The sequence below is a fragment of the Spea bombifrons genome, chromosome 5 (assembly GCF_027358695.1).
Source record: "Spea bombifrons isolate aSpeBom1 chromosome 5, aSpeBom1.2.pri, whole genome shotgun sequence".
Lineage (NCBI taxonomy): Eukaryota > Metazoa > Chordata > Amphibia > Anura > Pelobatidae > Spea > Spea bombifrons.
In genome coordinates, this window is record NC_071091.1 from 24,038,983 (window position 1) to 24,066,583 (window position 27,601).

The 27,601-nt window shown below is 36.8% G+C and overlaps 1 protein-coding gene across 3 annotated transcripts in view; it reads right to left on the reverse strand.

The window, feature by feature from the left end:
• COLQ (collagen like tail subunit of asymmetric acetylcholinesterase) overlaps positions 1 to 17,883 on the reverse strand; it is a 35,932-nt gene extending 18,049 nt beyond the window's left edge. For all 3 annotated transcript variants that reach the window (XM_053467746.1, XM_053467745.1, XM_053467744.1), the window contains exons 1-5: positions 17,637 to 17,883; positions 4,251 to 4,366; positions 2,162 to 2,263; positions 1,341 to 1,385; positions 869 to 895 (exon numbers count right to left, since the gene is read on the reverse strand). In XM_053467746.1, the coding sequence (XP_053323721.1) occupies positions 869 to 895; positions 1,341 to 1,385; positions 2,162 to 2,263; positions 4,251 to 4,366; positions 17,637 to 17,742 (396 nt within the window). In that variant the 5' untranslated portion in view covers positions 17,743 to 17,883. The remainder of the gene's footprint in view (positions 1 to 868; positions 896 to 1,340; positions 1,386 to 2,161; positions 2,264 to 4,250; positions 4,367 to 17,636) is intronic.
• Between the last annotated feature and the right edge of the window lie 9,718 nt (positions 17,884 to 27,601).

Below are 27,601 nucleotides of genomic sequence, written 5' to 3' on the forward strand. Positions count from 1 at the left end.
TGCAGGGCCCATGCTATTTGTAGCTTGTTGGTATGGGAATCGCCATGTGAACTTCTAGAATCCAGACAGACTTGCAGAGCTTGCACAGAGTATTTTTATGGTAGACTGAAACAAAATGACATCTTGCTTAGTGGTGCCACAAAGTCTTGGATATTTTGTGTTCCTTTACATGTGACGAGAGGCAACACCACTGCAAGAATAGAATCCACGAGATTCCCACGTAGAAGACACGCTTTAACCTACTTTGTGGCTCAAGGTGTAGAAAAATAACACAAAATGCGTAAGCTTCCCTGTAACTTTACCAACAGAACTATTCTAGAAGACAGCTCAAACTCCTTTTGTAAAAGATCGGTAAAGACAAGACCTAAATAAAAATATGAAATTTACTATAGCTGATTTTTAAAATGTATATTAAATTATAAAGGGGTCACGTATAAATAAAACATAGCCCTAATTTTCATTTTTACTCCATTTTCTTGTCCGATCTGATAATATGTTACAATGGTCCTTTGCGTTGAATTATTGACTTAACTAAGAAATTTGAAGATATTGGACTACCGTTTTTACCTGAACAGGCTGAATACAATACATAAATTAGGATTGAAAATGAATAATGGAATAACCTTTAGGATTATCAGACAGGTTGGCACACCACAGGTGCTTGGGCTGTACAACTCCATTTTAATATTAAAGTGGGATATGCAAAAATTGTAGCATGTTTGCGGCCCTCAAGGACTCGCGTTGTACACTTTTCTTCCAGATTACATCAGTGAAGAAAAAAAAAGAATCCCCTATTATGTAGAGTCTGACATTAAACAAACAACCATGCAGACAAACTGGTTTTAATAAAAGCATAATTATACCATACCTTCCTCCCTGGCCTGCCGATTTCACCCTGTGAGATCAAAGAACGTTTAGTCACATTTTAGGACAGGCACGTATACATTCATAATATTAACTGTAACCAGTCAAAATCAGATTGACATTTGCAAGGTGTCCTCCTGTGGGATGACATTGTAGGAGCTCCCAGATGTGATATCATGTTCACTTTGACTGGATTAGCCACCACCGCAGTGCAGCTATGCGGGTTCTGGTGCATAAATGAAGGATTGAGGTTGATGGTCCTTGTCAGGAGGATTCATTACTAATGACTGCACAGCCAGTACCGTGGATGCATAAAGGGAGCACTAAATTATAGTCTGCAGAGAACACATGCACACCAGAACTCAGGAACATGAATTAAACAGGTCACCATGCATTCCTAAATACAAAAAAATGAATAATTTAACGAGTTCTCTAAATACAGTAGCTGTCTGTAAAAGTGCTCACAAGAAACATACTTTATCTCCTTTTGGTCCAGCTGTCCCTGGAAAGCCTTGAGAACCCTAATAAAAAAGACAAAAGGTAAGGTACATGCATACTCCACATTAACGTACACAATGGGGTCCACACCATGTATGTAAAACAAAAATGTACTGAAGCACTACCTTCGTTCACGTATCAATGCATGTACTGCACTGCAACTGTCAGGTCATTTCCGACACAAAAAGCTTAAAAGACCCTCAAAAAACGCCCGAAGGACTGACTGACGCACTGGCGTCATGCAGTTATTTGTCCGTTCTCATGAAGCAAGTGTACATAAACAGGGCAATGGTTGAGCTCCCACTATGTCCTTACTCGCCTTAAAGTGTTTTACAACACATCTGAATACTTAGGGGAAAATGTATCAAAATGCGAACATTTGGAGAGTAAGCACCCTGGCCATTCTTGGGAGCCTATTTGTCTTCTTTAAAATTGGGTTCTCTAGAATATATTCATAAAGTAAGATCTAGACTCTACTTTACCACTAAAAGGTATCACTAACATGTACAGATTTCATGGTTTCCAGCAGGGCCCCAAGATATTTTGTATTGAAGGAGATGGGTTCAGCGTAATCCATCTGGTGTGCAGTAATGCAGAGTCACACATCACCGGCTCTTCCAAGTTTCAGGGGGTCTAATGAGACCCCCGGTGTACATATGCAGATGGGACTCTTATTTACTTATTTTATATTACAACCTAAACTCCTCTAACGTAACTTCTTGTATTACTCACCATTAGGTGGAACAGCACATTGACTATGACGCAGGATACATTCGGCATGGACTGTTTGAGCACTAACCTGTGGACCAGGAGGTCCCTCCGGTCCTGGTGGGCCAGGTACACATATAGGTATTGTTGGGTTATACTCCAGTGGTGAGTTTTTATAATCCTCATCATATTCCTTTCAGAAATAAACATAAGAAACAGTATACATTGGTGAATATAGGCAGTGGCTGTGCATGGTGATAATGTATTCATTCAATTATTCAAAAAGATTCTTATCATTGGCTAAGACACATCTGTGATGACCAAATAATTAAAAACTTCTGATTTTCTGTATTTGTATATTTATGATTAGAATTACTTGTATTTTTCAATTGCTGTCGATATTATTTGATATTATATTATATGAATATGGTTTACACTGTTTAAAAGTTATCTTCTTAACCAAGAAGAGGTGTGGCTAAGGCAGGGGCATCACCACAGGGGGCCATGACTTTTTGCTGCCCCGGGCCATGTTTTTAGATAAAAGGGGCACTTTAAAAATTCAGCAAAAAGAGATAGATGATGGATCGAAAAATACATTTTAGATAGCTGGTTTAATAGATAGATAGGTAGACCGACAGTAAGATATAATGAAGAGCTGTATTATTTTAGTATAAATCTCTCGGTGTTGCCTGTACAATAATCAGTAACCATAGCACGTTCACTTAATGAAATTCAGTCGTTTATATTAGGCAGTGGTCTTATGCTTCAAGGGCAAGTTCCCCTGAGTAATTGTTTTGAAGAATAGAACGAATATTCTATAAAAAGAAGACTTACTGACTCCAAGTGTCATTGACTGAAATGATGATGGTTGCTCTTGATGTTTTCCATGAATTATTTTAAACCTCTCTGTGCCAATGACTATTGGGTTTGTTTTCTACATGTTATTTATCTTGTGCTTTATGTTTATGTTCAATGGTAAAGATATGAACTGTTTTCTGAAAAGACGAGGGAACCGTTTCCCTTTGACTCTTTAAACTGTTCTTCCACCTAAAAGAGGGATTGTCTACAAACCCCTTTTTCAGCCCTGTTGACTTATTTTTAACCCTTTTGAATGGTAGACCTCTGCAAGTTTCATTGAAACAGGTTATAAATAATATATCATTTTCTTTCACTCCTCGGGATACAAATGTCATCACAATGTTCTGTTTCACCACAGTATTTGTAAATGCCTAGAGGAGCATAATATCTAAATTTATTAAGAGGCATAAAGTTGGATAATAAAAATTCATGTTACTCTACAGCGTACTAGATGGCTGTTCTTGGAGGCCTCCTCCCTAAGGACATTTATGCATCTACATCTATTTCTTATGTGCATCTGCAGACAGTGCCCACAGTGCAGGATGGAGAATGAGGCATTCTTTCACTTGGTCCTGGAGATCAAAATCTCGGGAGAAATTAACTATGTTACCACCCTGTACTTTTTAGGATTCGTTACAGGTTAATCATTGTAAATGCACAACAACAGAGTGCACTACCGGATTTCTTTCATACTTCAGATCAGTTCCCAGTAAATTTTTATATTTTAGTCCAGTGGTAGCTACGAAAAAAGTTACGTGTTCTGCAATCGGTAGTTGTTCTTTGTATGTAGGAGGAGTCTTTTAAGTATAAACCCATAAAAATCATCAATATAAAAAGAGAAAAAGTTATAAAAAAAACAGAGGCTGGAGGCACATTTTGAACTTATTGTGGTCAATTACCAACTTACACCAATGTATCTGGAATGCTAAAGGTGTGCCATATCTGTGGCTACACTCATATGGACAGTGTAAAGGAGAACGACTATTCCCCTCTTGGCCCACTGGCCTCTTCTCAATTACCTCATCTCGCCCAAAGCCCACACCCCATACCTGCCCCTGTGACAGCCTCCCCCATTTCCCCAGGTCTGTCTCTAACATGTCAAACTACAGTATATCTACAGCATTGCCTGGAAATGTAATATGTAATATGCTATAACTGTAATTTTGACTTTAACATAAAAAATGGAGTTTTTACTGCACATGAAAATATTTTCAATACCAGTTTTAGTGTTGTCTTTCGTAATGAGGTAATACTCCATAGCATTAATTTTGGAATGTTCCTTATATAATAAATCTCCCCTCCATAGGATTTTAGATACTCACTGAATTTCTCCGCTCTCTGTAGAATGGTGGTGGTGGGAATATAGGTGGGGGAGGAGGTGTAAAAATGCAGCATCCCCGGCTACTGCTCCGTTTCTTCTGCTCAAACGATGGAAACGCTGTTAAAAGTAAATTTCAAAATGTATGAAGTGAATTCTGGACAGGACATTCTGCTTCTGAATGAAAATGTTTATCATCATCTAAAACAAGATAAGTAATTTGTCTTCTTTTTACAAAAAAAGTTTAGACAAAAACTCCCAGATAGCTTATTAAATATCATGGACATTGCTGTCCAGTAATACAAGGAAAGCCAAGGTTGCCTATTTCTATGTATGTATCCTAAACATGACATCAAACTGATATCAAATGTATCAATATTCTCAACAAACATACTAACATAACATCATTACAAATGCTCTTTGTGAAGTCTTAATCTTTAAGCCATTGCTCCAGACGCTCTTAGATATTTAGATATTTGGATATTTGGGAGGAATGTCACAGTGTTATGGAGCCAGGAACATGTGGGCAGATTATTACCCATATGCTGCTGTCTATGACTATTTTTTTTATTGTTTGATATAGCGTCATGATATTTAGCAGCGCTAGAAAACCTCTGGATGATGGTGGTCATTGGCCGTAGATACATACTACCAAAAGCTACAGTAAACTTCTAAATATCATGCCTTACTGTTTCACAACTAAATAGCACATATTAATATAAAATGTATATCTTTCCTCTAAACTAATTAATATTCATTAAGGTCTGAGTTAGGTAAAAGTCAGGAAACATTGTCAGACTAGTTGGGTTGAATGGTTCTTACCCCCTTTCATGGGGAAATGATTCTTCTCTTAGATTTATTAAAGCCTGATATTTAAGTCTGCCTACAAGTGCCCCATCAAAAAAAGCAAAGATTCTTAGTTTCTTTATTAAAGAACACAAGAGCCTCTAGACTACTGCCCATGCTCTCTTAGGCACTAAGCAACCCCTAACATTTGCTTTATACAATGAGCCGTTGCCCTTCTAAGCTATACTTGTTCTAGCTTAAGCAAGCTACCTCTAAATGTATCCTATACTAGAGGGAAAACTGGGTTGCTTCAGCACTTAAACTTACACAACAAAGACTCTTTTTGAATAGATAAGCCTCACCCTTGACATACAGCACACCATCTCAACCAACCGAGACTCATCACCTGGTTTAACATTCAACTCGTTTAGGACATAGGACATTAGTAAGAAACTGTGTCTCTTCTACCACTGACAACATGACTATTGATTTATGACACTTAAATACATTTTAGTGGCTAGTTAATAGTTACATATTTTCCTATATCATTACAAAATATTAAACAACAAAGACCACATTCCTTTTACCCTATAAAGCATTAGGCAACAACCCCCATGGCTTTGTGTTCATGGAACCGATGGAAGCTTTTGTGTCATCCTTATGAACATTTGATATCTTCATTTTCCAAAAGGTATAACACTGTTTGTGACCAAAATAGATAAGGCCACAAAACAGTTGTGACACTTGTGCAGTGTCATTTGAACAAACAGAGAGTAAGTGCTTTATCAAGTACTTTGTCGTTGATAGCAATAGCCAACATCCCAAATGCATTGCATTTATTGACTGGTGCTGTTGTTCCGATGACCATCATATGTAGATAGGTAAACCAAATAAATGCTGTTTGTTCTGGAAATTGTGGTAATTCCACAGCATGTGGAGACAAGGCTCTGAAGGGGAATGAACGTTGCGTGTTATAGTGTTATAGTGAGTGTTTGTGTGTAAGTGTTTGAATGTGTGTTTGTTACAATTGGCTTTACATATGCCGTAGACCAAAAGGGGTCAGTCCTGCCTAGGTCATCAGACTGTCCCTTGAATTGTATGCAACTCGTTTCCACAATATTTCAAAATTATCACTGATATTACTGCTGTTATTCATAATCTTATTAAAAATAAGTAAATAACTGGGCCCCCAAAGTGGTTCAAAGCCTACCACATTTTTTCAGCGTATTTACTTATTCAAACTAAATCAATTTCCATCACAGATAAAGCTATTCATTTGTAGATTAGGCCATGGAGAAACAGAGGAAATTAGTTGGATTTTAGGTCCCTGGGATATTAAGACTTTTGGCAGAGAATGTAAATAGAATATTTCTTATGTTACATCTTTTCAACTTCGGGGAATCATTCTGCAGGGCTCTGCAGTGCTGTGTCTGACATGAATGAATTATTTAATCAAGTCTGAAATTTATGGCTGTGAAAATCCACCTCCATTATTCAGTCTTGTTTACTGTGAAGAATTAACAGAGATTCTAATACAATTTGTTTATTGCATGCAGTATATTATTCTGTATAATTGCAGTCTGTATGGAGCTCCAGGATAATATATGTCAAATTATTTTTCCTTTAATTTGCTCCTTTTATTAGATAGAGTCTGAAAGACCTCCTCGTTTATATGAGACGCTAACTAAAAAAGATTCTAGCTTCATACTTTCAAAGTATGTAAGTTACAGTGTTTACATGGAAAATAATATAATTATATATATTTAAAAACATATCATTACATTGTTTTGTATTTTAAAACTTATTTTTTAAATATTGTATTATTTCAGACAGCTTCATTTGTCATGCGTGTATGTATGTCCATTCTTTGGGTGCCCATGCTTTTGGTAATGGGCCTAAACCTTAAAACAAATCAGAAAAGCATAGGGCCCCAGTCTCCCTATGGAGCCTCAACCCCAACCCCTAATGATTTTAGGGTGTTGCAATATTATATATAAGCATTATTCTACAGCCCTGTGTCAGATGTCTTATTTAGTAAGCTAAGGAAGCACTAGGCCTGAATATGAGTTTCAGTCTGCTAATCAGTCACGGCCCCATGTAGGTAGGTAAAGAGTATGATCTTTCTCAGCAACACTTCATAAAACATTTGTACAGTTTGAAATTAATGTATTTGAAGATTTTAGTTTACACATATAGGGACCAATAAAATTATGATGCATTTACACAATATCTGCAACATTTCTGTGCGTGTGATCATGAAACCAGCATGTATGACTAGCAATATCTTCACTTGTTTCTTAAGAGCGTACAGCACGTACACCAGAAAGGGTAAAGACAAACAATTATGTTTTTTACATCCCCAAAAATAATGTACCGCAAACATTTAAACAATGAAACACTAAAGTAAAATTAACTTTTGAAAGTTGCTAAGTACACAAACTATAAAACAAGTTATAGGACTAACGTTCTTTTGTATTTTATCTACAACAGTCTTAGGGGACGCACAAAGAGGAATTGTGGTACAAAATAGTAAAACTGGTGAAATTACCATAACAACCAAGTAGATGGCCTTGCTGATTTTTTGGCAGCTTTGCACCCAAAAAATATCTCTGTCTCTTCAAAAAACATGTACGTCTCAGTCTTTGGCTAAGGTCAAGTGAGTACCTGTGAGAAGGTGAAAACCTGATCCTCTGCCCATAAGGCTGAGGATGCAGTAAACCCAAGGTGATTTCGGAGCCCCCCAGTGAAGCTCCAATCTGTGCGTGCATCACGTGAGTGCAAATGCACTTTTTATTTTTTGTGCACATGTTCACCATTTGGAAAAAAAATTGACACACTATACAACAATCCAAAGTATATGTATCTACGTTTTTTCAGTACACTGAAAATGTCACAGCGGGCATTTTATCCAACAGCTGCTCACTTAAAATGCCAGAATCTAAATAATCCATAGTCCACAAACTGGACACTTTGATACAATCTAAGAAAATAATCTTTGGTGGTTATATTATGACTTTAACAAAGTTCTTTAGATCAGCTTGTTTGATTGATATTATTGAGTTCAGTGCCCGTTCTTTGTTTGTTTATACCGAGGGGTTCATACTCGGAGCAGACACAAATCACTGGCATAATCATGTGCCCTGCACCAGCTGTCCTGAAGGCTTGCCCTGAATCCAAGTGACTCATTGGCTTCTGTAAGTATTGATTGACTGGTACAAGCCATGCTAAGGAACAGTCTCTGACATATCATCACAGGTGTTTCTCCTACTAAGGAGTAAATCAAAACTAATAAACAAGCAGCATGACACACATTACGCATTTTATACTAACACTGCCCAAGTGTGTCCATTCATCATTTTCTCACGCTCCCATGAATTAAATCACTCTGCTTCCGCTAAGATCTTATTACTGTTAAACTACTGGAGAAACTGTGAAATGTATTAAAGAAATGTATTATCAGTAATAATATTACATAGAATAGTTTAGAAGATTCAAATGAATTATGATTTTAAGTTAGCCTCTTCTTTTATTTAAAACAGGGTTTTTGATTAAGTTTTTTTCCCTACATTTATACATATCATTTTATTTAATTAAGGTTTAATCCGCAGAATAAAACATGTTGAAATTGAGCACTTGTTAACACACCAAAACACTACTAACATTTCTTTATATAAATACCTGGGAACTTCTGGGCTCCGGCTACCCAGAGCCTTCCCTTGCGGGACGCCGCCAGGACTGCCCACTGACGTCAGCGAGCGGTCCTGTGATGACAGTGGGAGGTCCAGCTGACGTCGGTGGGAGGTCCCGTGATGTCAGTGGGAGGTCCCGTGATGTCGGTGGGAGGTCCAGCTGACATTAGGGGTATTCCCGTCAACGTCAGTGGGAAACACCCCCATTTAAATGGAAAAAGGGGGGGTGGGGTGTGTCATACCTGGGAGAGTTCCCAGGTATGTTTATATAGCATGAAAACCATTCATCTTTACTGCTTGGATTAGGAGAGGAGCTGTCACTCATAATACGGTTCAATGCAATTAGATGTTTTATTTTCTTAACGTTCTGCAAAATATAACATGTAGAGAGAGAGGTAAAAGAAACCTATGTGACTTTCTTTGGCTCCTTAGTGTTCCCTGTAACTTAAAAAGAGTGCTTAAAAGTTTATTGACATACCACAGTTGCCTAGAAACAGAGTCTTGTCATTCCTCCAAGCCCTCCTCCATGTATTACACCTGCCATTTCATGCTCATGCACGTACAACAGCAAAGCATTACAGATCCTAATACACAGAAACTGCCACAATGGGAAGTGACTGTTACTGAGTGAGGTGTTTTGTGTTATAGGTGTGATGGGAATAATGTGTGATTTGTATGAGATATGTGATGGGAGTGATGTGTGATAGCTGTGAGGTGTTTGTGTGATAGGGGTGATTGGAGTGATGTGTGTGGTAGGTGTGACATTTTTTGTGTGATAAATATGATGGGAGTGCAGTGTGACAGGTGTGATGGCAGTGGTGTCCCTTTAAACTAGGAAACCTTAGGTTTATGTGATGTCAGAGATGGGCAGACTGAGCACAAGATTTAAGTGGCTTCAATGAAATGTTTTCAACAAGAAAATGAGAGAGAGGGCAAAAAATAGAGAAATCTAACTAGGAGAGATGAGAGAAGCCAAGAATCATTACTGGCCCAAGGCATCTTAGAATTAGATTGCTGCAGCACATCATCATGTATGGAATTTTGAAAGTTTAATGTTAAATAATTTGCTATAACATTGCCTTGTTATTTGGTTGCAAATATTGGTTTATTATTCTGGAGCAAAAGTGTAGAAATCTATTAGTTATTGCTATTAAAATATGAGTATGATAATATAAAGCCACAAAAAATGGGCATTCTACATGGAACATTGCACATAGCAATGTGATTTCATTTAATTTGGATAGCGAGTATGATTTGAGCAATATTTCTAAATGTTCTATGGGAAAAGGAATGCCATTCTAATAGATATTGAATACTAGATGGCATTTGCCTGCAGCTGGTCTGTTGAAAAAGTGCTAAATGGCAAATTCTCTGAATAGCATAGTATATGGAATAACGTGGGACACAATACGCATAGAATAAGCGGTAAGCATACTTTTTATAGCGAAGTACACCAAATTATAAAAAATTAGTAACTGCAGCAACGGCTGGCTAGGATGTCTATCAGCCGATTACATTAAACGATTCTCTTAATTAAAAATAAACTGTGTATAATCATATATTTTATGTCAGCATTCCTGATAAATATGTTTAGAACAATTAGGCGTTCTCCATTAACTTTGCGTTAATCAACATTTTATAAATTAAAACATATTTAGGCGTGATATACATAGTAACGGTTAATATACAGTTGTGTATTATAAAATGGAATCAATGAAAAGGATCATAATTTTGTACATAATACATTTTAGTATATAGCACTGTATATAATGTAAAGCAAATGTAATCTGGAATGATGAATGGATGAGAAATAAGAAATACAGATGCATTAAAGCACTGTGTATGTATATCATTGTATGTAGGAACAAGAAAACTCCACAAAAGTGATAAAAAGTAATATAAAACTCACCATCTTATGCCTAAAAATTAGTCTCATTTTATATTAGTTAGTATTTGCAAATCATATCATTAGTAGTGCCACATAATAAAATGTATATATCTTCTTTAAGAATTAGATAACAAATTTGTTCCCGCATAAACTAACTTTAGTTACATACTGAAAAGATAAAGAATACGGTACAATTGTTTGTCACTAAGGATATTTAATCATAATCTTTACTGGCAGCCCTGAAAAAAAATCATTACATTTGGAGGTTTGGTTATTGGGTTAATAATGACTAAACTAAGAAAATACAGTTCAAATGAAAAATTGAGAAAAAATATATTTTAAAAAAATGTACCAACTGTAGCAATTGACATTTTTGTTAGTTAACATAGCTTAATAAAATATTCCAATTTTATGGGGATTTTGTAAAACACAAGTATAATAAACAACCACTTTGCCCAAATGTGTCAAAAATCTGTTACGTGAGAAGTGCAATGTGTTTAACTATCGAGGACTGATTACAAAGGACGTAGAACAAACTGCATATTTTTTCCTTTACTGTGTCATGTACACAATCTATTTTACTTAAAAATAGATAAAATTCATTAAACACCATAATTACAGCATACATTTATTTTAAGATGTATTATAGCTATATATATGCATAAACATATTAAATTGAATTATTAATAATGTTTAAATACCAAGAATTTAAAAATATATCAATATTTCCATCAACCAAATTGTTTGGGGTCATTTATTTTTGCATTATAAAAAAAAGTGCAAAATTAATAGCATGACTACTTTTTTTTTAGAAAAAAAATATACTATTATTACATTTTAACGGATTATGCTACCTTACTTAAATGTGAAGAGCAAAAAAGTATACGGATGAAATAAACCTATGTCTTACACCCATATTTATTAACCCAAATTAGCGATAGTCACTTAAATTGCTCCTAAGCATTGAATCATTTGAAATTCGCAAAACTATTTCTCGCCACAATGTTTATCTCTGATTCCTAGTTACTGTCTTGTGACCCTGTAACACCTATACAATATTTGTATACATATGTTGCCATGGAAAGACATGTGATGACATAAATAAAAGGTGTCCTAAGGCCACAGAATTTCAAGCAGAATTGGATATAATCCAAATGTATTTTTATATAATGGAAAAACAAGTCATCATTCAAGAATGGTATCACTATTAGATTAATGCTTTACAAGACAGGAGTTTTCCTTTCATAAAATATGTTGCTTACTTTATAGAGGCATAACTGTCTAAAAATAATAGCACTGATACTCTGTGAGTTCAAATGGAGTCACCAACCCCCAAGAGATTGCAATTACTTGATTTCCGAGCATGTACCGCGTTTTAAAAGGCAGCTGTCTCCTTCATTGTTTTTAATAAAGAATAATATATCAAAATTGCCTACATTTTTTTTCTTTGGCAACCAGATTATCTTTTTTCTGAGTTATTTGGTTTACAAATAGGATGCTGTTTTAACCTATGGAAATTATGAAATGTGGCAAAAGGTGGCAAAACTAGCACATCTAATGAATTTCCTATATTGAACATAGAATGGGTATATTACTGAGATAGGTTTCAAATATATTTATATATTGCTTAATTTCATGTGTAAACACCATTCCATGGGTTAATTTAGTGTATACAACTATAAAATGTAGGATTTTGAAAAAGTGACTGATCCACTTTTTTCCTAAATGAGATGACAAAATTATTAAAAACTGTTAAAAATAGTATTCTATTTTATGTACATAACATTGATAAAAATAAAACTTCATTAAAATACAATATACTTTGTCCAGGTGGAGGATAGTAATGAAATTCCTCACATATAAATTAGGTATATTTTTAAAGCATGTGTCCTTACATCAGAACATATATTTCCCATGGAGTCAAAACACTTACCCTAAATGCTATATGGGAATAATTACAGGATTCCAGCTATAATTTCACTACCTCCATGAAATGGTTAAAAACACAAAAGTAGATGTTCCTGCTCTAATATAAATCTGTATCAATTAAATATTGTAAATAAAATTTGCTTAGTTTCCGAGGTTCTGTATAATTAAGGTAAACATAACATACATTTTTGATGACTGGTGATTTCTTGATGAATGTCTGACATTTTTCTAATTAACCCATTAGAAAAGAACACAATTAATCATTGTTTTCATAAACTCATGGCAATTGATTTCAACTTTCCAAAATTCCAGTTTCAACTCTGCAATATTATAGGGTATTATGGACTATAGTCAAGGTTAACCTTGCAATAAGGTCAACCAGGTCCCTTCCCCACCAAGGGCTTTAGAATTATTTGCTGGAGCTTGGTAAGGGATATAGAGAAAAAAAATGAAAAGCAGAAAAACGAAAAGTGGCTTAAAAGGGTAGCAGCTTACTCAGTGAACGTTGTGGGGGGGTTGTCTAAGGATATCAATGGGATGGCTTTCTTGCCATTTGTTGGCTACTTGAAGTAGCCAATCAGTGGTAAGAATCATTGGCTAAAGCATGGGCTACAGCTTCTACGTCTGTTAAGTCCTTTTTTTGATTATTTTTTTTACGTTTTTAAAGAATGCATATTAAAGTACTCACAAAGTACTCTAATTTGCATTCTCTGTGGTAAGGCTGTCAGGGACACTGAACTGTCTCTTTTACATGCAAGAATGATGATAAAACGTGACTAGCAGACAAAAACCTACTCTACTTAGACTCAGAGAGGATAGCAACTGTAATGAAATATAATGCAACTGAGAACGATAGCAGGTATAATGGACGGAAAGCACCCACTACATTTTGCTAATTCAAATTACCTTTACTGCAATCCGAGAGTTGCTGGCTATAAAATCTCACATATAATATTCACAAAGTTTCCCTTTCTATAACCTTTAGAGAGTGTACATTATAAACAACTACAGAAACAAATATGACCCATGTTTAGAGTTTTCCAATATAAGTGCTGTCTTACTGCAGTGTGAGCAGCTCAACTACTGGAATACAATTAAGTTATGGAGAAAGACTAGACCAAAATGGCATACATGCGTCCACAGGGAGGTATGATTACTTAACATAAATATATTCATGTTCAATACAAATTATGTGTGAGTCTTTGGTTGAAAATAATTACAGAAGACACAAGGTCATCATTGAGATAAGACAAAATTAAGTTTTAGTGCTTAAGAGAAGCAGGGTCTTCTCCATACAACCAGTACTGACATGTCATTTATTTTTTCCCTTAATTGTATTTATTATTGATTTAGGGTGTGCTCGTTGTTGTGGATGGATTGCTTTACCTTTTTTACATAACAAAGACATACAAGGCTATACACTTAATTGAAGAGGCTGATTTAGTGATGGAATGTAGACATACATGGGATAGGCATAAAGCTATCCTGAAACTAAGGCAAAACCAAGGACTAATTAAGGTCTGATTCTTTACATTAGGGAAAAACAAGACTATATGTGCTGAATGGTTCTTATGTACCGTCAACAAAATCAGTGTACCGGTAATAGGAGAAAAATTTTATTGTTGGCGAAAAAATCCTACTGCCATATAGATGGGGAAAGTTAGCAGATCTTTGAGAAACAAATGTGAGTGTCATAATCGGACATATGTCCCAATGGCCAGCTATCTCCACCAGAGTTCTCAGCTGGCTTTTCCCAACAAAACAACAAAATCTACTTTGATAAAATACGTACTAATTGAGGAGGCACTTTAATGTGTACTGGTGTGTTTGTGCAACACAACAGCATCCACAAGGAGCATGCAGACTCTACATGTTGCGTCAAAACCAGTATGCATGTCCATGGTGTGAATGTGATCCAGTAAGTACACATCTGTGTAGAGCTTTGTGAACTATACAACTTTCAGCCAAATTAAATTTGTTTCTTTTGCCTTTTGGTTTTTCAATAAGTGCAACAAACTATTTTACGGGAGTGAAGTTAAGCTCAGAGGCAGATGGTGGTCTGTAATGAATTAATTCCCTGAACTAAACTCACCTTTTTCATTACGCTAACCTTCTGAGGCTGATCGAGCCAATCAGCTTCCACCAAAAAAAGGAGAACATTTATAGGGAGGAATAATCATAAAGATCCAATGAGTTAAGATGACTGCCTTTCAATGGTTTCAAAGGGAAATTCTTTATATTGATCTACAAATGTTGATATAAATATCAGTTTTGCTGAAATAGTTTGGGACAATATGTACATCTCTATATATCTAATAACAAAATATGCAATTTATAAGACTATATCTGCCAAGGTATAGATACTTTCAAACACATGTGAAGGTTACAAAATGCTATATAATAATAATGAATAAACATAGCTGTAATTTTAAGTTATAAACTTCTTCTTCTATGGTGTCTTTGCACACAGGAAATTAAAAAAAATATATAAAACAATGGGCATATCTGTCAGGTATGGTTTTTTTTTTAATGAATCTCATTTTTATGAAAGTAACTGTTTTAAATATCTAAACCACCTTTATTATGTGCAAAAAGGCACTGCAATGTGACCGATTATGTACCACTCAACGACACTGATCATAACCAACCTCACTAAGAAGATATAAAAAACATTCACCGATGCATGGAACCAACATGTAAAAACCTTTAGTTGATTTCTCAAGCCAGTGAAGGCCTATGCTCTGCAGTCTAAAAAAAATCAATGCTGCCAGTCTAAATTAAACTAATATAATGACCATCAACCCATTCCCTGCCAATGTTCAAAAGGATATTGTACAGCAACGTGAATTATATTCTATCTATCTACCTACCTATCTATACACCAATCCATTGAGTGCCAGAGAAACTACCAATTCATATTTATATATTCAGTTCATATTTATGATATATTTGGTGGTATGAGATATATAACACACCGCCAAATATTATATATATATATATATTTCATATATGAATAGGTCACTTAATGGATTGGTGTGTATATATACACTGTATATTTATATATATATATATATATATATATATATATTAATATATACAATATATTTGGTGGTATGTTTGTTATATGTTTTTTTTTTCATTCATAGAATTATACTAAATCATACAGGGTTCAGTATCAGTAGACTGCTATTTATCGACTGGAGGAGAAGCTTTAAAAATAATGAAACTGTTTCAGGGCAGCCCGTTAATTTAATGTAAAAACTCCAGCTGTTTGATGTGTCATAAATATCTTTGATGAATGGTTAATGTCAAATTCCAGATTCGCTTAAAATCACTGGTGAATGTTTCCATTTATCAAAGTCATCAGCTGGAGATGAAGAAATCCTGCAGTGATCAAGCCACACCTATCGGTGCCTTCATTCAGGCAAAAGAAGCATAATGGATTGCATATTACTGGTATCTTCACCGGCGTATACAAACTTAATAAAATGTACACAGATTCCATGAAAAAAATATACTTATATTTATAATGGCATTTATGTTTCATGTTAAGAACAAACTATTGTCTAATATCAATAGAGTATGTGCACACACACGCCAACATGGTGCATTTAATATCTGGAAAAGCAGAGGTAACGTGTTTTAATATATGGCTGAATTTTTATTTTATAGTAATTGTAGATAACTATTGATTGTACTAAGCCACGACTCAGCACCCTGCACTGCACTATAAAAAAAACTCTTTAATTTTATATATTTAAATGACTTAACTGGAAAACAAAACATAAACAAAATAATACATAATTTAATAATAAATAAAAAATGAGACTAGAGAATGAAATAACCATTGACTATCATAAATTGTTTTTAATCTAGTGTATATTTTAATTTCAAATATTTACATCTAAGAGACATGGTGAAATATTATATAGGTAGAAAGCCTAAAGTAAAATCTGAAAACTTTAGGGAAAACTGCTATGGAGAAGTGGCTTAGGAGAAAATGAAACAGTCACCTTTCAGAATAGACAACCTTAATTATCTGGATGCTTGTCCTTCGTGATGCACTGCTAAGAAATGGCTTTTAACACAACATTATTACAAATTCTCTATCGGGCCATTTACATATATTCCGGATAGATACTGGATATATGTTAAACACCTATGTTACTTGGAGTATTTGGGTTTCCTTGATCCATTGATTATCACCGCCCAAACAAGATATTACATTATTGTTTAAATCATTGGTACAGTAAATAAATATTCCATATTACACAATATAAATTGTACATTTTCAGAATATGCATATCATTATTTACTGTTAATAATGCATAATCCACCATGATCCATAAAACAAAGTTTATCATATATGTAATATAGTATATATTTGCAAAATCTAGGGTTGTGACACTTTAAACTTAATTAAACACATTAGGTAGTACATTCATTATGTCACGTAAAAAATATTATATAGATACAAATTAGTGCAATAAAAAGCGTGCTAAATATTTTGGATTTTTTTGTTTGTATTGTGTCACCCCAAAAATAAAATAATGCATTGTTTCCCACCATTATCATTGTATAAGCTATATTTGGGCTCACTGCAAAATCAAAGCACACCACTGAGTATATGATAAATATTAAGGGCTCTGAGTTCCCCTAAAGTTCCAGACAAGGGAGGATTTTTGGACTATATTTAATAATAATTTAGAGTAATCAGCACCATGTTTACTTCACTGGGATCCAGAGTCCTGCTTGCAGGAATGAATGAGGTCAGTCAAGGGTGTATTAATAGACTCACATTTACAATTTGGTACTGACTTTCTAGTCTCTTTCTCAGCTTCTACACCCTGGCTATCCCCTGACCAAAATAGAAAGAAACATGCAAGGCAAGTACTGCAGCTCCTGGTGCCAGGAGCAGGAAATCCCAAAAGGAAATGGAGAAAGCTCTAGGGGGATGCCACTGACCATGCTACCCACACAGTCCCACCATATATGCACAGCATGTACATGGGTCAGCATATAGAATGACTGCAGCCCCTGCACAGCCTGTACCAACCATGCAGCTGGTGTAGCATTGACACAAAAATGCAGCATTTACCTGCAGGGATTGGGAAGACACTGTCCAGGAAGGAAGCCTGAGAAAGGACAAGACAGAAAAAGAGCTGGAGGTAAAATCCCATTGCGATCAGGTTGAAGGCAATCATGTTAGCAGCAGTGAGGGAAGCCCCCTGACTCAGTGTGTGCTAGTGCATGTGTAAACGTGTGTGTGTGTGTGTGTCAGTGAGAGCACCCTCCCATTGCCACCACCCAGAGGGTGGGTGTGTGTGTCTGAATGCTGGCTTCTGTGTCTGCCACCTTGAGTGTGCCTGTGTCCACCCTCAATGTGTGGTATCTGCCCCCTCCTATACTCTCTGTGCCAGGCTGCAGTGTGTCTGTGTGCCCCCAGTCCCTTTTCCTGGGCTGTGAGTCGATTTGACTCTTTCTTTTTCCCACTGTAAGAATTGCTCTTCCAGGCTGTGTCCTTAAGCAATGAGGAATTCTAATCATTCTCAATAGCTGTGCTCCTTGCTGCAGACCAGTTATATTTAACTCTGACTGCACAGAGCATGTTATTACCCTGAGCAGAGAAAAAGGAGCATTTCAATGCATCCATATCTTATATATGTGTATATATGAAAACACTCACATTATATATATACATTATACACACACTGTATGGACAAAAATATTGGGACACCTGACCATTAGAGCATCAGGGACTTTTATGACACTGCATTCTAACTACATAGACATTCATTTGTAGTTGGTCCCCTTTTGCACCTATAAAAGCTCCCACTCTTTTGGGAAAACTTTCCGCAACATTTTGGAGTGTTTCTGTGCGAATCCCAAAGGTAGTCGATGGGGTTGAGGTAAGGGCTCTGTGCGGCCAGTCAAGTTCTTTCAATTAATTTGACCTTCTTAATAGCTTGTAGCCCCTTGGAAGTATCTGAGAATATTTTTGCTTACAAAACATTATGGAGGACCACATCCATAAGTACGTCTAAATGATCCTCAACACAGAGATGGACTGCAGGACAGGTTTCTCAGCAGATGGCATACTTTGACAAAAATGTACAAAAAGAATGGACAATGCTTATAGGGACAGTCCAGTGTCCCAGGCAGTATCCTCAACAAAGAATGTATATTAAAGTTCTTTGTGATATGTATTCCCTAAAGAATAAAAAATTAAATCAGTGACTTACCTTTAGGAGAAGCTCCAGCTCCAGAGGCCCATTGTGATGTTTCACATTTATATATTGCACGTGTCATGATGTCACAACACCTATGAGGCAAACGACAGCAGGAACTAATGGTTGTGTCCTCATTTTTGGAGATGGATGAAAGATTTTGTCAATCTCCATTTCTAAGGCCTTATGTACGGAAAGATATAAAGCATTGGCCGTTCTCAGTCAAACTGGTTTTTTGCATCCATAAAAAAGGGCATATTATATCTTGTCCGAAATTCAAATGGACATTTACCTATGAAAAAATGCTTGCGTGGATTGATAACATATAAAATGTTATGGTACTATTTTAATTTTTGTAGGTGAACGAAGCAGGCAGGAAACTGGCAATAGAGTCACGGTATAAAATGATTCCAGGGAAAAAGCGGGAAGAAATAGCTAATGAGGGCAATTTTTTCCAATTAGTTTTTGGTATCGAGGCAGCATTTAGCTGTCAAGCAAAGCTGGCTGATTATCTTCTGGCTGGCCTTATTAATCTGTATGTTCAAGGCTCACGCTTGTACTTACAAGTGAATAAGGAAGACAGAAGAGCTCTCTCCAAAAGCTAAATGAATTAACAAACTCCCACCATGTATGGAAGGAGGTGCGCTTGTCACTGCAGGAAAAAAAATGTCAATGTTAAAGGGTGTATGTATCATCTGAAATAAAACCCTGACTGAGACTTACTGAAAGCAATTTAGCATTTGCATTATTATCGATCAGTTTTATCATTGTGTTTTTAATTCGGAATTATTTTTTTGAACTCTGACGTCCATCAAAAAGCATAGCAAGGGCACTTCAAGCTAATTTAAATTTATTTCCTATATTCCCACAGCAAAGATGGCAATAGAATCCTATTGTCAGCTGGACTGTACCTGCGTTGTTTACATAATAGCGCGAGTCTCTAGTGTTTGATCCTGTGACCTCCAAGCATACTACAGCGAATCAGCAATATAAAATGGCATCCTGGAACAAAATGGCTGTCTCAAATGGCTTACTCAAATTGGGAAAGCAACAAAGAATGGAAGATATCTTTATGATCCCATATTATAGCAACATGTCACAATATGATATTGTGGCTAATATGAAAGTACTCTAGACTACCCATGCATTGATTCAACTGATTGCTAAGCTCAACAATCAGAGCCTCCAGCCATCATATTTCTGTTCCTCCCTTACATTTACCTTGCTAAAGGGGGGTTTATGGCCTAAAATGGGAGATCTGTGCCTTTTCTAGAATTGGCTTCTATGGTGTGAGCTTCTTCTTCTGCACAGTACAAAGCTCAGCAGCATGATAGAGCAAAAAAGTTCTCAGACTGGAGAATTTGATGTTTATTTCCCAAACTGGTGTGTTTTTCACTGTAATATTAAAGTTCAAATCTAATTTGAGAACATTTTTAACATCCACCAGGATTGTATTTTTTCATAAGACCAATTGTTAGAATCATTGTTTTCCACCATTATTAGCAAATCACTACAATATTATGTCTTTGATTTTATATTCCCTGGCACACACCTGGTCTATTTACACAGAGACCGAAAAACATATTTGCCCCAAAGACCTTCCTACAATGTACCATGGCAAGCACGTTTTGATATATACTATAAAACATAAAAATAGAAGGGAATATACAATGTAACCGGTACTGGACAAAATGGTGCCTGAAACCTGTGAACATAATGGAATTGGGGGAAATACAAATTAGGGACTCTAAATGTTTGAAACCAGGGCATTGCAGTGGATCATTGGCATTAGGTCAGAGCTCTTGTCTGGATGATATGACTAAAAGCCTTTCCAGAAGTCTTTTCTCTGTTTTCTAGAAAACCAAGCTGACCAAAAAGATAGAGGTCATCTTAGAAAATGTGCTGAGAGTTGTCTGTTCCAGAGGCTGTAAATAGGTCTTTTATTAAAAGACACATTGTTTTCTCATGGTATGAGTCAGAGATATCTATTTTAGTGAATAAATTCCACAACATGGGAATTAAATCGAGAGAGGTTAAATATAAAGCAGACTACACAGAGATGCATTATACCATTAAATATAAAAGGACAGAGCTTCCCTGTTAAGTCATGTAAACCACTATTTATGATTATTTATGGAACAAAAGGTCTGTAAGTGGGAAATCTGTGTTGAAAGTCTCTTATTGTAAAATCAATTTCTAAATATGTTAATTATAGATACATATCGTGTTAAAAATCCCCCAGAAATGAAAAATCAGGGATACATTTTTACTTTGTCACAGGCTGAATGGCTAATTGTCATACTTAAGTAAAAAAAAAGTGTTGGTTGTATGCACAGTGTACCAAGTTACAAGTAACTTTATTATGGGTGATATGACCACTTCAAGTGAAGGTTCTGCACGGTATTCAGGGGCACAAATGCGTGAGACCTGTACATATGTTCAGGCGGTGTACTTTTGCACAAGTGCAAAGTACAACTTACGGCTATACACATTAGCTAGATCCACCCTTCCTATATTTTTATTGTAGTCAATGATGCACTGGGCCTTGTTGACTTGTGAATCACCCTTTCCTCTGACATGCACTGGCCTACCTGCTAGTCCTTATTGCGATACACCAACTGCTTGGGAAATCGTCTCCTATTTTTTTATTTTGGTGCCAGAGGCTAGGGTGTCAAACATGTATGAACACCTAAATAGTTCTGGGCTTCTGTAGTATTTGTCTACCCAGAGGCGGTGGTCCTTGTTTACAAAGAGCAAGGAGAGGTCTCAAACAAGCTTTAGCTCACTCTTCTTTCCTTCATAGATTCCAAAAGACAATCTATGTATTCTGTACTGCTTTTACCCAGTTTATGTAATTTGACCCCATAAGGTGACCGCTTAGAAGGGATATATTGCCCCTGAAGAGCAAAAGGGACTTATCTCTGCAGACTTTCTGTTCTGGGGTATATATAAGAAAAAAATAGCCTATCAAATTGTGGGTCATCGTTGGGGGGGCATTATCACTGAAATGCAGGAATCTAAGCAGGTCCAGTGAACACGCTCATGATTCAGTCGAAAAGGGGGGTTGAAAGTATGGGGTTTGTGCTCCAGTATGATTGAATTGTGTTTTTTTTCATAATACCTATCATTATGTTCAATGCTCCAAATGTTTTATTTTGATATGGATCAGTGGGGTGCCAGCTTTGATGTTTGGGTAAGCTGGGTGGGCTGCCTAATATTGAGCAACATAAATATTTGTAAGGTAAACAAAATTCACCGGCATCAATATTGCTAGTGATCCCAGGAGTCTCCACAAATTACCACCATGTTTGGAGGTAACCAACAATCCTCCACAACAGGCACAGTGCACCTCATTTTGTGGGGTGGAATATGTGGACATCTGTGTCACCTTGTGTGACAGTTTAATGTCAGAAATAAATTATCATTGTCTGATGCCACTAAGTGTGGCTTCATTTGAATTTGATGCCAAGATAGTGTAACTTTGGCAGTGATGAAGTGTTTTTAGTTTTTTTTTTAATGCCCCTCTGTCAACCCACCAAACTAAGTTAAAATGCAATGCTGCCTGTACACCGCGTAATGCACTGTGCATAGGCAATGCTTAATGCCGGGACAGACCCGAATTTGACAGGAGAGGACCCCAAAAATGGGACAGTCCCATTTGACTCAAGCTGCCTTGCTGATTGCCTCTCGCAGGACTGCTGTGTATGGGAAGCAGCATCGTTTTGTTCAGGACGTACAGGTTTGTCTCAATGTTTGTGCTCTGTGATGTGACGCAGCATGCATTGTAAATTATATGTGCATTCTATCTTTGAATGAACTCCACCAAGCATGCTCTTGACCTGCCCGGACACCTTCTAACTCATAAATGGAGAATACAAGTGAGGTTTCTGGATCCACTTTAACATAACTCACATAGAAGGTTGTGGGGTTGCATAATTATTCTTGGAACACTCTGCAACAATCATACCCCCCCCCTAAAATAATAAAAGTATTTTACACTCACCATTTAATATGTTGAAAGGTATATGGTAACATTCTGTAGTTGTAAAGACAGCAGTGTGTTCTGCCATTTGTAGGATCACTATAGCACCATTTGAATGAGGTCCCCACAAGCTTGTGGAATATTGTTTATTACAGAATAGAGAGTACATACAGAAGAACCGTACGCTTTGGGTACTTCCTAGAATTTTTAAGAACATGTTTTTCTATGTAAAACGAGAACATCCTAATAGGTTAAAAATTGGTACACCATTAGTGACGGCGGGCAGCAATGCAATGCTTGAAAAACAAATGTTACATAAGGAGGACTGTATTAAAGGTACTGCTCTACCTGCCCTTCTGAATTTAACACTGTGAATGAATCAGAGCTGAACTCATCATTAGAAACATCATTCATGGTTTTGTGTAATGCACAATGTCAATCATTTAAAAAGTGGAAATACATGTGTAATTTAACTTAATATGGAATCATTTTCTTATGGGTTGTACAGTTGGGATCTTCTGCTTTTTCAGTTCTAGGAGAATTAGACAGTGAGCTTCTATGGGTAATTTGTTATATGTTGAGTTTGTCCCAAGTGTGCCTTTTTTTGGTGGGACAGTGCCTCTTTGAAACCTAAATTCTTCTGTTCTGCTTTCCTCTCCTGATGGCCTATTTAACACCGTGGTCATGCTTTTAAGTTCTTCTTTAAAATGAAATCTGACTCTTTTGGACTGATATTGGTTAATATGTAAACTTTTATGTATTTCTGAATGTTATAATAGGTTCTTTCATGTTGGAGAAATTCATATTCATACTTCCTGCTCTGATTTGAACGTTTTGGGCCACTTCCAGCAGCCTTTTTTGTGTGTTTCACCCGTAGCGCAACACAGAATGGTCTAGAGACACAAAGGATTTAATGCAGCATTTACATCATGTCTGGGCCTTTTTCGTGCTTCTGTTGTGGGACCCACATTTTGTGAATTTGTATTGTTCACACTGTGTTGGGCCTTTTAGCTGGGTTTCCTCCAGGCGTTCTTCTGGGCAGCTTCCTCTTTCTCCAGTATAAGAGAGCGGTGTGTGTGGCTATGCTTACTCCATTTCTGTGTCGCGCCTACTTACCACCCACTTCCCTCTGCTCCCTGCCCAGTTCCCTCCTTTAATGGCTCTCTGGGGCTAGTCCTGCCCCTATGTGTGGTTAGCCCCACCCCTATCTGAAGATAGCACTGCCCCTATATAAAGGCAATCGCCATGGAGAGGGAGAGTACCGGTTGGTCTACTTTGAGGAGTACACCAGGTATGTGAATGATGGCCGCCATCCTCTTTCTCTTTAACAGCCAACTAGTAGACTAGTTTTTGAGTTGGATGCTTCAACAGAGCCAATAGCCGGTAAACAATAACTTTGTTGCTACAATTATTTCATTCTAAGAAGCTTAAATACATGCAAATTATGGTTAAAGATTTGCTCTTCACCGTTCTGCAATCCTAACCTATAGGTACTGAAAATAGTTTCTCCCCGCCAGCGACACAAATATGAACCCTTAGCGACTAGCAGGTTAAACAGATGTATATTTATTTTCCACTGGGACTTATTAAAAGATTATAAAAGTAATACACGCTATTAAAAATAACATAATATGCCCCTCATTGTGAAGAGCCCTGGAAAATACCAAAATGAAGCCGGATTAGCGTCAGCTGTTCTCCTCTACTTGGCATGCAAGCACGAGTAGCCAACTGCAGTCCACTTCTGAATACCTTTACAACAGGAGCTGTCCTGGAAATGTCTAAAAGGTTCTAAAAAAAGAGGTTCCTACAACGTTTTACTATGTTTTTGCACAAGTGATGCTTTCCTAAAGGAGTCATTCAGTCACCCTTATGAATTGAGTTTAATACTTGGTGAGTGAGAACTCTAAATTCACTTCATGGTGATCACATGACTCTTCTAACTGGGGACGTATTAAAAGTGGAGCAATGTGTAAAACATGTTAACACCCCAATTCATGAGTAGATCTTACATGTGGCCCTCAAGCTGCTTTATCTAAATCTAATTTCAAATATAATAACATGCACCCAGAGCTCTTTCTCTTCAGGCGTGTGGCTTGGCGAGGGGCAGGATAGTTACGTACGCTGGCTGCTAGCTGCGCGAGAGGTGGGGCTAGTCATCTATAAGGGTGGGGTCAGCCTCAGATAGCTTACATTCCTATTGGAGTCTGCAGGGGAAAGGGGCGGGGTGTGGGTGTGTCTAACCACACTCCTGTGACCTGAAGACTAAGTACCGTGACCTGGAGAACCAAAGAAGTGTAGCTTCACCCAGAGACACCCAGGGGTGTCCCCGGGGTTAATACGAGACATTTACATGTTTTCCTATGTGTGTAAAATTAATCATTAGTTAAAATGTACACCGGGTGAAGCTAGTTTTTGTAAAATGCTAAATATTTTATAAAATATTAACTGTATTTCGTATTCACTAATAAATTGATGCCATGAGATCACATGTTGGCACAAAGACAAGACTATTCATCTATGGAAGAATACAACTGACTGAATTTAAAAAACTCCAGAAAAAAATGGCAGAATAGACAGACTGATTGTTTCATATTTGACTTCAAATGATTTGCTTCTAATTTATGTTAATAGTCTTAGATCCAACTGTATCATGATGAAACAGAGATATTTAGAAGCCTGGACCATGGATCTTTATATACATTATACATTTTTCAGCAGTGAATCATTATTTTTCCTTCTTACTAAAATATATGATCTACAAAGAAGAGATCTGGTAGATGTTTGAAGGACAACTGAGCTCAGTGCATTATGATGTCATCAGAATCCAGCAATGTCATAATACAGCACTAGTAAAACACTGTCACTTGCTGGGTACATCTAGATGATGATCTATTTTAAAATGTTAACCGCAATACAGTAACAGGGAAAATCAGCTTGAGCAAAAGCATTTTTAGATACATATTATAATGAATGGTCAAGCAAAAGATTGATTATTTAATTATTTATTAGTAGTTGGTACCAGTTATTAACCATACAAAGCTCCTTTCTTCTAGCTTAAGGGGATCATGTTGATTCATAAATACAAAATATATTTGATTAAAATGATTGTTAGAATTTTGAATTTTATTTTCATAGAAATAGCTGTACTGAGAGAACGAGGCCTTAGCATCCCCCTTCACCCTCTAAAACACGCACCATGCACTGGGTTTTTTCCTCTGTTCCAGTATATGAGTTTCGGTAAGAAGCTGAACACATGGCTAGTAATAGATAGGAATAAATAAGCAAATCTAACCACATTATCACTGTCAATTACATGCTCTCTATTGATGTGAAAACAACGGCGTGGGCTCGGGAAGACAATGTAAAGCACGCAATGCTTTTGGATCACTGCTTGTAATGGCACGTCAGTGGTTAAAGAATAGGCACATCACATTATTTAATACAAAGCAGGACTGGCAAACTGGTTCACTTCTCCAAGTGCATGTATTTTGTGCCAACGTTGGGAATCGTGCAGGCACCAAGATTAAGGGGGCCCGATGCTCTTGGTTTTTAGTGGCTAGTCTACTGATTCAGACTCCTTTGGTCTCTGGAATTTTTCCCTAAAAATTTCTAACATCAAAGATGATTTATCAATAACGTAAAGCGGACCTGTACTCCCAAGATCAAATTGTTAGGATTACCCTTTATATATAATGGATAGATCCTTTCCTTTCCACCAATTACAGCGCATACTTTGTGCTGCTTTGCATGTTGCTGGTATTGTAAATAAAGCATTAAGCAATATATTTTGTTTTCAAAATAGTTGGCTTACGCTGAAAAAAAGCATTGCTAGGACAGAACACCACAACATCCTCACATAATGTAGATGGGGTGTTACATGACATCATACGTGTTCTTGTAATGAATTAATTTGGATTAAGGACAAACAATTTAGTAGAGACTGGGGGAAGAAAGTGGTAACATGGGGTAGAAACGTGGTATGCCGTATCCTGCGTGGCAGGGTGAGACCTGATATTAGTTAAGATCAGCTGACATGTAAAAGAGTATGCGTGTGTCATGCCTTCCGCCATAAAAAAATGGCCACTAAGCTGTGCTTCCGAAAGTAACCACTGAGCCAACAGATGCCAGCCATCCTCTGGACTGAATTCAGTTTCCATCTGTTGGCTGCCTTTTTTTAGCTACAAATTTATATACAAAAAGTTTTGAGAACAACTTCCACTTCTCAAAGGAACCAACAACTTCAATCTTCATAGGCCTCACAAGTAAGGTGCAGTTTCTATCCACAAAAAGGTTTGGGGAAAACTCAACCAAGAACGGTCAGCGGCTTAATAGCCTGAGACGCTCCCAAGCTGAGATGAGCTGAATGGCGGGCTATTAACCTGCTGTCCTTTCTCAATTGTTCTCAAACCTATCCGTAAGCAATTTCACCCTTCTGAGATCTCTTGACATTCACCCCAACCACAAAAGTGAGTCCAGACATCATCCTTGCTCACTAGTACTCAGAAGGAATACAAAGTGCACTCCACTAACAACCCATTAACGCTTAAATGTGCAACTGGGGTTGTTGGTTTCCTCGTACTGGGGAGATTTGCCTAGCGTTTTGGTTCTGGTCCGCCATTATAGACTGGATCAGACTGACATGTTGATGGAGATTTTTCCCCTGCAATGGCACAAGTGAGCTAAAACATGATATGCCCAAGTGCAAATACACCATAGGGCAGGCTATTAAGCCTGCTGCTGTCCCTTCTTGGTTGTGTTCTCAATCCTTTTAGTATGTAATTGACAATGATTGTCCATTCCAACCACATAATAGTTTCCAAATGTGACCTAATGTGCTCTGAGGTGTGATGTGAC